The sequence below is a fragment of the Oenanthe melanoleuca genome, chromosome 19 (assembly GCF_029582105.1).
Source record: "Oenanthe melanoleuca isolate GR-GAL-2019-014 chromosome 19, OMel1.0, whole genome shotgun sequence".
Classification (NCBI taxonomy): Eukaryota; Metazoa; Chordata; class Aves; order Passeriformes; family Muscicapidae; genus Oenanthe; species Oenanthe melanoleuca.
In genome coordinates, this window is record NC_079352.1 from 4,154,400 (window position 1) to 4,164,099 (window position 9,700).

At 46.4% G+C, this 9,700-nt stretch overlaps 1 protein-coding gene across 4 annotated transcripts in view; it reads left to right on the top strand.

The window, feature by feature from the left end:
- FAM222B (family with sequence similarity 222 member B) overlaps nucleotides 1-5,440 on the top strand; it is a 36,141-nt gene extending 30,701 nt beyond the window's left edge. For all 4 annotated transcript variants that reach the window (XM_056506689.1, XM_056506686.1, XM_056506687.1 and 1 more), the window contains one exon: nucleotides 1,197-5,440. In XM_056506689.1, the coding sequence (XP_056362664.1) occupies nucleotides 1,214-2,761 (1,548 nt within the window). In that variant the 5' untranslated portion in view covers nucleotides 1,197-1,213 and the 3' untranslated portion in view covers nucleotides 2,762-5,440. The remainder of the gene's footprint in view (nucleotides 1-1,196) is intronic.
- The last annotated feature ends 4,260 nt before the right edge of the window (nucleotides 5,441-9,700 follow it).

The following is a 9,700-nucleotide window of genomic DNA, read 5'->3' on the forward strand; positions in this document are numbered from 1 at the left end:
AAATAATTGCAGGCCATAAAATAATCAGCCTCCTTCCATTTGCTGAGCTTGGGCCGACAAGAGCTTCCTAATGCACAGAAAGACACTTCCAAGTGCTTTCAGATGTCAGCACCTAGGAAAGGAGTGGGGTGTAAATGGAGGCTTGAGCTGAAGCTTTGATGTGGATTGGGTTTGCAGGGCGAGGGTTTGGTAGTGGGGGGATGCAGGAGCTGCTTAAAAACTTCCCCCATTCCTGATGGAGCCAGTGCCAGTTGGCTCCAGGACGGACACACTGCTGGAACAGCGGATTTAAGAAGGGGGAAAATCCTGCACAGCTGCAGCTGGAGAGAGGAGTGAGAATATGTGAGAGGAACAGCTCTGCACAGACCCCCAGGGCACTGCAGAAGGAGGGGGAGAAGGTGCTCCAGGCGCCAGAGCAGAGATTCCCATGCAGCTGTGTCCACTCCTGTGCTGTGGAGGTGGATAAAGTCAGGAGTGAAGTTGAGCCTGGGAAGAAGGGAGGGGTAGCAGGAAGGGCTTTTAAGATTTGGTTTTATTTCTCATTACCCTACTCTGACTATATTGGTAATAAATTAATTTCTCCAAGTCTGTTTTGCCCATGACAGTAGTTGGTGAATGATACCTCCCCTTCCTTATTCTGACCCTGTGTTTCTTCTTCCCTGCCCAGCTGAGGAAGGGAGTGACAGAGCAGCTTTGGGGGCACCTGGTGCCCAGCCAGGGTCAGACCACCACAGTATGGTTTCCATCTCAGGATTACAGGGGCTTCATGTTTAATTCATATCTTTCTGATTTTGAATTCCATGGTAAAAAGACCGAGAATGATTTGAAGAGCTATGGGGAGGCAGCTTAAATTAAGAGAATAAAAACCATCCCAGCACTGCAAGCTGTGAGGAATATTTCAGATGGAGACAATTTGATGTTTATAACAGTTTTTGTCCAATTGCAGACATACTCTGATGAGAACATGGTTTTGTTTTGCTCCCCTGGGCAGGTCTTGCCGTAAGCTGAACTGGGGCTTGTGTTGGTCACCAGGTAATAAAGGGAATGAGGTGTCTGCTACAGGACCCGCTGGTCTGGCAGGATGACGTTTCCTTGCCTCTTGAATCCTTGGAGATTTTCTACCCTTGCTGTGTGACTGTCTTGCCCTGGGGTTGATCCCTTGCTTACCAGAACTGACGAATTTCCTTTCTCCGCAGGGGACACTACACAGAAAATGAGATCTGCACAGTATCCTACCCCAGCAGAATTGGATGCTTATGCTAAGAAGGTCGCCAACAATCCACTGACTATAAAAATCTTTCCAAACAGCGTCAAGGTTCCCCAGAGGAAACACATACGCCGTACTGTGAACGGACTCGATACTTCGGGCCAGAGGTACAGCCCCTACCCATCTCAGGCCACCACCAAAACGGGCCTGCTGGCCATAGTCAAATCCCCAGCGAAAGGAATCGTCAAGGACTTTGACGGGACGCGGGCGCGCCTGCTGCCGGAGGCGATGATGAACCCCCCCTCCACGCCGTACGTTGCACCAAGCACTTTACCCCACCCGCAGGCGCTCGCTCGCCAGCAGGCTCTCCAGCATGCACAGACTTTGCCGCACCCCCAGAGCATCCCGCAGCACCCTCAGGGTATTCCACAGCCACCCAGCTTACCGCACCCTCAGGGGATCCCGCAGGCGCTGCCGCACCCGCAGAGCATGCAGCAGCCGCAGGGCTTGCAGCACCCTCAGAGCATGGCACACCAGAGCCTGCAGCACGCCCCCAACCCGCTGCTGCAGCCGGGTTTACATGGAGGCAGAAAGATGCCGGATGCAGACGCGCCGCCGAATGTGACCGTGTCTACCTCAACCATTCCCCTCTCTATGGCTGCCACCCTGCAGCAGAACCAGCCACCCGACCTGAGCAGCATTGTGCACCAGATTAACCAGTTCTGCCAGGCCAGAGCTGGCATTAGCACTACCTCAGTGTGTGAGGGACAGATTGCAAACCCCAGCCCTATAAGTCGCAACCTGCTTATCAATGCAAGTACCAGGGTATCTACTCACAATGTCCCTACACCCATGCCTTCCTGTGTAGTAAACCCTGTTGACCATGCTGCTGCTGCTATTCCTCCTGCCTCTGTTAATGTGCCCATGGTCAATATTAACAGGGTGCCACCCGCCTACCAGAACGAAATCAAATCGGTTGCGTGGAACCAGCACCAGCTTGCACATCTGCAGCAAATGTGTGGGGATGCTGCTGGGCCTGCTGGACTCGCAGGGAAGCACCCTCAGAGAGAGATTGCAGGGCAGAGTTTCCCTGGCAAAACCTCCAACTACCCTCAAGAACTGTGCATGGGCCAGTCCTTCAGCTTGAAGCCCCCCATCGAGAAGCCTACGCCTTCTCCGCCTGTGAACGGGTTGCAGGGACCTTTGCCATACACCAATGGGCACTATTTCCAGCCCCTCTGGAATAACATTCTGCCCACACCCAACAGTGACAGCTCTGGGTCCCAGGACCTCGCCATGCCTTTCCACGGGGGACAGCCAGCGGGAGCGCCGCTGGATTGTGCAGGAGGAACTCATTACAGAGCTGGAGCTGGCCCATCCAGCCAGAATAATGTGATGCAGACCATGGATTACCTAAGTGGGGACTTCCAGCAGTCCTGCTTCCGAGACCAGAGCATGGCCGTGCTGGGAAAAGTCCATCGGCCTCCCATGAACCGAGCACCTGAACCAACCGATAGTCGAAATCTTCATATTCAACACCCAGGGTATAGATAGGCTGCAGTCACTTTCACAAACAAACAAAAAAAAAAAAATTATAGGTTTTAGTCTTAATTTTAATTAATAAGCAAGGCGTTTTTAACTTGCAAACTTGTGTGATCATTATAGTACCCGTTGGAAGAAGACATACTGTATATTTAAAGAGCTTTGCTTACATATTATCTCTCTCCTTTATGCATCAAATATTTAACATGCCTTTTGTGTCAAAGAATTTCATTACACTACTTCACTCCACAGCTGTTTCCTCACCGCAGAGTCCCCCCTTGGTGCAGCTTTTTTTTGGCCTTCTGTTGAGCAGCTCCTCTCTGGACTGAGGTTGAGTTGCTGCAGGGTTTTGCAGCCACGTCTGTTCTCCAGCAAGAGCGAGGTAGCGTAGCTGCTTCCATTTCCATCTCAATTTCCTCACAAGATTAAGAGCAACAGAATTTTGTCAGGGAGTAGGGCTTATTTTCAACTCGAAAGCCCATTTCATTAATGCATTAAACATTGACCATTTGCACTGTCTAGAGGCCTGTGTAATTGAAAAAGAGCCTACATTTGAAAAGAGCCTGCTAGGGGTATGTATTTAGGCTTTAATAGAGGGAGAAGCTTTTCAGCTGTTTCTTGCCCACGTTTATCATTTAGACTTTGTCCAAAGTCAAAAGTCTCTGGCAGATTTTTCTGACACTTTCTGTTTTCTGGACAGGGTATGGAGGAGGGGAACGGCGGGTTTGGGATGAAGGCAGCCACGGGGAGCTGCCTTTCTTCGTGTTCCCCCTCCCCACTGCCCTTCCACCAGCCTCAAAGCTCACGTTGTCTGAATCCCTCGCTGCTAGGAGTCTGGCCAGCCTCATGTGAAGGGAATCCAGACCCACTGACAACTCCAAAAAGGGTTCAGCCACTTCTCTGGAAGCTGGAATTACTGTCAGGGTGAGGAGATGGAGCTCAGCCCATCCCCGCTGCAGCGAGCGCGGTCCCGCTGTGGGATGGGAGGTGCTTGGTCTGAATCAAAGCTCTTCTCACAAGCCACTGTGGGATTGACAGTCCCCTGTTCCTCTCCATCAAAACACCCCAGTGGATTTCATGGAACAATTCTTCTCCCTGGGAATTAGTGAAGCTATTTATAACATCCCTTTTTCCCAGGGTCTCGGTGCCTAACTCCTTCTGTTCCTTCCCCACGTCACTTCCAGCAGCCAGTTGAGTCAGTGACTGTAGGACACTAACTACTGGGTGACCTCAGCATCTTGTTCTCCTCAGTGTACCAAAACATCCCTTTCCTTTCTAACAGCCGAATTTATTGTAAGTAGAAAATTCCTCATGTCTGTTAACGAGACTAATACTTGAACATAATGATCACAATCAAGTTTGGAAATTAAAAAAAAAAATTTAAAAAGAGAAAAAAAAAGAAGAAGAAAAAAAATTTAAAAAAATAAATGCATTGATTCTTTCTATGTACACTGGCTAAAAAAAAAATATTGCTCTACACTGTAACTTTTAAGTGTAATATTTCTGTATGAATGTCGCCTGGTAGTGTGGGTTTGAGTAGCATTGTGTATGGGTGAACCCACTGGCCTCTGCCATCCACTGGCCTCCCTCACAGCCCTTGGAAAAACAAAGCCTTAAGTATTTGCTCCTTGAACTTTCCTTAATGAGCATGGTTTAAAAAAAAAATCTTAAAGACATCATACAAAATTTAAAAAAAAAAAAAAAAATTAAAAAAAGTTTTGAAGTGACGTCATAGTTGGCTAGAGATTCTTAAAAGTTTTTCGTAAATGGGAAAATTAGAAAACATTTATTTGTATTTTTTTAATTTAGAATGTGTAGTCCTGGGCTGTAACAAATATTTAGGTTTCAAAGCTTAGCAGAGTACGTTTCTGACTCCTTGCGTAAGTTAGTACACTTATATCATGTCATTATTTAAATTCTTTTAAGTGTACTATAACCCGTTCTTTAGTGGTAACTCCTGAGCAAAGTTAAGCAATTTGACTAAAGACAGATTAAATTATGTGTTGGCTTGTGTTGCCTTATATTTAAAAAAAGGAAAAATTGCCTGATTGTGTTATGCCAAATGATAGCAACATGAAGTCCTAATTTATTGTTTATAATCGTATTCCTGCAGTCTTTGTGAAAACTGGTAAATATACATCTATGAAAGAACGAAAATCCTGAGGCTTTTCATGCAATATTTTTCTGAATCCATTCTGTTGGAGCCAGAGTTTGAGTCTGAAGCTGCTTCCCCTACAGTCTCCTCGTCGTTTTCCCCACCCCAAACCCAACCCCAGCGAGGGCTGTGCTCTGACCTCACCCCTCCCTGCCCAGTCAGTCACTGTAAGGTGTTCTGCTACCTGAGTCCTTTCCTTTTTACTAAATAAAACCTTGGCCTCTCCTCTGTTCCATAGCCTGCTCCAAATCTTAACCCAGACTGTTACTAAAAGCTAATTTTTAACTCTTGCTCTTCTCCCAAGAGCCTGAGCAGAGTCCTGTGCTGTGGTGGTGGCTGCCTGGGAGGTGTTTGGTGGTGGTGGCAGCACGCTGTGAGTTTTTGGGGACTGTTCTGCACAGGTACAGCCACGACCTCTGAGGCTTTGCCCCGGTACAGCAGGACCGGGAAGCAAAAATCCTGCTGAGACTCATCCAGGTGGGACATTGCTTGAAAAAATAAGAATCATTTTACTATTAAAATATACTGAAACCTTTCCTTTTGGTCTGGGAGTGAGATTTTTCTTTGAACCAACCCTTTTCACCTCTGCAGCAGCCCTGTTGTGATGGGCTCTCCATCCTTCCCTGCTCACCCCTAAAGAGAAATGCTGTCCTGCCTCATTTCCAGGTGGGATGTTGGGTGGAAATGTTGGTATAGGTGCCCAGGGTGGGGGTCTGGCTGTGGCACTGTCACCAGGGGGAGGAAGGGAAGAGCCCTGTGGTGAATTGTGTGGTAGGAGCTGTGCCCTGCTCCCCTGGAAACATGGAAAAACCTCTTGTGGTTTTTTATCTCTGCCTGGTGCAGAATTAATTGGAACCAAAAGGTTGGGAATGTTCCTTCTCCATGGGCTCTCCCAGGAGGTTGGTTGGTCACCAACCTGTGGGGCTCACACTGCTGCTCCTCTTGCCTTTCTGTCCATCTGTCCATCCATGGGTCAGTGCTTTCCCACCTCTGACTCCAGCACAAGGCTCTGCTCCCTGCTGGATCCTGGTTGCCTGCTCTGCTCCTTGAGGAATGAGAAAAGCTCAGTTTCCTGAGCTCCTCACCCTCTCCCAGCAGCAGCATCCTCCCCATCCCCTCATCACTTCAGAATCTCAGATGGACATCAGGAAGATCCTGGGAAGGATAAACACGAGTGTGGTATGAACCCTTCCTCAGGGAATCTGTGTCCTGTGTTTGGAGCAGAGGCTTTGCAGCTGTTCAGCCACAAGCCCAGTTTGTTACAGCCCAAAGTGAACATTCTGTAAAAGACACTGGTGAGTTTTCTTTAAGCTTTCCATGTCAGATGTCTCCGGGGGCCTCGGCTGCTCCCCTGGAAACCAAACAGAGCTGTTTACTGGGGATCACTGGGGAGGGAACTGGGAATTGCTGCTCTATTTCATTAAACCACAAGACTGATTATAAAGGCTGCTGCTTCTGTGCTACAGGTTCCAATTAGAATCTTCTTTATTATTGTTTTGTCCACAGGAAAAGTAAAAAAAAAAAAAAGACATCTGGTCCCTCTGCCCCTTCTGCTGGTTTTATGCAGTGTGAGTGTGTGGGGCTTGGGTTGTCCCAGTGGGAATTTGGGAAAAAGTCTCCATGGGTTTCTGGGATAGGAATGTATCAGGAAGAGTCTGGCTGACTGCTCCAATAAGATAGAAGGTTTGGGAAAACAGAGAAAGGATCTCAGAGAGAAAGGTGCTGAAATAATAGTTAAAAATAGGAGTTGACGAGGGGCTTTGAATCCTGCCAAAATTTTAAAGGGAATTTGTAACATTAGTAGTCACCTTCCAGAAGGTGGGACCTGACAGGGTTTCCTCCCCTTTCCCAGGATTGTACATCTCATTTAATCTTTGCTTCCATCTCCCAGAAGGACAAAACTCCAGCCCCATCTCCTGTGCTCACTGCAAACCTGAGCATTAAAATCCCTCTTTCCTACTATTCCCACTGTTCCCCAAATACTATGGACATTTGGTTCCCACATGGTTTTCCTGGAATTTGGGCTAAACCAGGCAGCTAAGCCTGGCTGAGCTTCGGCAGGAAGAGCTGTTTGCCCACAGGCACTGCTGCATCCCTCTCCAGCATCAGGAAATTCCAACAGAATCCATCAGAGCTTCGGGATCCCCTTGTCTGTCTCTCTGAAGCTTCTTTGGTATCTGCTTTCTTCATCCATCCTCCCAACAGGAACAATTTCTTCTGCAAGAAGTTTTCAGGAGACTTTCTCATAATCTCTGCAGCCAGTTGGACCTGGAGTGAGGATCTGGTGGAAAAAGGTTCAGCAGGGACTTGATGTGAGCAGCTGCTGCCTCCACCAAGGAATCACCTGCAGCCACAGCTAAGCTGGGGGCTTTGAGTAAAATCCTACATTTTAAAACTTCTCCTTTAGGGCCAAATAGGTTTTTCTTCAAAAGATTTTGACCCAAGGTAGGAAACACCCAGCTGTTCTCTGCAAACCCCAGCAGCTCCAGCAACTTGTGATGTTTGGAGAGGAGCAACACTGGGGATGCTGCAAAAATTCAGAGCTGGAAAAAATCCTGCTGCTTGTGGGGTCCTGCAGGGTGGAGGAGCCAAAGGAAAGGGGCACATTGTGTTGGACACCCTCCAGCAAGAGCTGCCTTTCGGATGCTCTTCAGTGTTCAGCAGAGCCAAATTGCAATAAAATTACTGGAGTGTTTTATCTGCTTAGTTTAAGTTAATTTCAAAGCAATTGGGTACAGGCTGTTGATTCTGCTGGGGTGGCTGCAAGCCTGAGAGAGGTACCAAAACTGAAGTGAAATTGCACCAAAATACTGCTGTGAAATCTTGTCAATTTTCACTGCCCTCAAACCCCTCAGTCCTGGGGACAAATGGGGAGGGAAGGGGCCCAGATGAGTCTTTAATAAAGGATGTGCAAATTTTTCTCATATTTTTCTTACATTTTTCTCACATTTTTCTCCCTATACAATATCAATGTCTGGAGAAGAATCAGCTCAATTTGGGGCTCTATGGTGTGAGCAGATGAAATGGTTTTGCCAAAAATCCTCTCTGTCTACAATCCCAGAGGTTAAAAAGGTTTGGGATCTCCACTCTGGTGGGGTCTTACACAGGCAAAGGGCCCTCCAGGTGGGGTCTCCCTTGATTTTTCAGGTGTTTAATAAGATTTTCCTCTCTTGATTTGAGCATCTTCTGAAATTCCTTCCAGTGTCCCAGCAGTGTTGGGACAAAGCAGCACAGAGTGAGCCAGCAGCACAAACCTTCAGAATAAGCCCTCAAACCAACAAGTCGCCAGGAAGTTTATTTTTAAACTTGATATTTGAGGCTAAATTTAGTAGCAAAAATCGATTTGTCTCCCTCTCCTCCGTGAGCACTGAGAGCATCTCCCCCTCCTGCTCTCCTGCAGCCCTGGCAGGGAATCGCTGCTGAAGGTTAAGAGGTGCTCCAAGATCCGCCTGACATTTCCAGACACGGGGCTGGAGTGCAGCATCCACAGCACATCCCAAACGGCTGGGAGCGGGCAGGAAAAGGGGAAAATCAACCCAAGCAGGGAAAGCAGAGCTGGGAGTCACCAGAGGTGGGGACAGGGACAACTCCAAGATCCCAAGGTTGTTTTTTCTCCTCTTTGGTTTCCCTGAGCTCACCCAGGAGCTGCTGCCCAGGGTTCCTCCAGCACCGATTCTCACTTTTAGTTTATAAATTATGTATGGATTTTGATTTGATTTGATTTCTTTTAAACTGGCTGGAAAAAAGGGTTGCCAAAACTCTGTGTGTGGCTTGGTCAGAGGGGCAGAACTGTCCCTCTACTCTGTGTGTGGGAGTGTATATATATATATATATATAAAAACACAAATAAAACCATAAAAATAAAATGCACATAGTAAATATAAAATATAAAATAAATATAAAATATAAAATGTAAAATATATACATTATAAATTATTATAAATTATTATAAATTACTATAAATTACTATAAATTATTATAAATTACAAAATAAAAAATATCATATATAATATATAAAATATAAGGATAAAATTATAAAGAGCTATTAAGTAGAGATTAAATGCATGATAAATATGAAGTATGGAAGATGTGTAAATATACATATAAAATTTCTATAATATAAAACTATGTAATATAAAATACTGAAATACTGTGCAATGCAATTATAATGATATATGAAATTTAATATAATGCTATACGTTTATTATATATGATATTTTAAAGTATTATATTATATAGTATTATATAATATAGATAATATTTATAAAATTTTAAAAGCATAAAATGTGTAAGAATAAAATGTATATTTAATACTAATTATAACAATTTGTTAATTCAATAATTATAATGATTAGAATAATGATGATGATGATGATAATTATTATTCCTTAATATAAATTATAAGGCTATAAATGTCTAGCAACATCTCCCCTCCCCTCGGTCCCCACGCGGCGGCGCCACCGAGCCGAGCACCGGGCGGGGACACGGGGACACGGGCAGGGCCAGCACGGGTGACCAGCGTGGGCTGGCACTGGGCACCAGTACGGCTGAAACTGGGCACCAGTATGGGCTGGCAATAGACTGGCGATAGTCGCCAGTTTGGGCTGGCACTGGCACCATTTTGGGCTAGAATGGGTCACCAGTGTGGGCTGGAACTGCCACCACTGTGGGCTGGCACCGGCACCAGCACTGGCTGATACTGGGCACACCAGGCACCAGTATGGGCAGAGTGACCGGCACCAGGGGCTGGCACTGGGCACCAGGATGGGCTGGTGTTGATACCAGTTTGGTGCCCA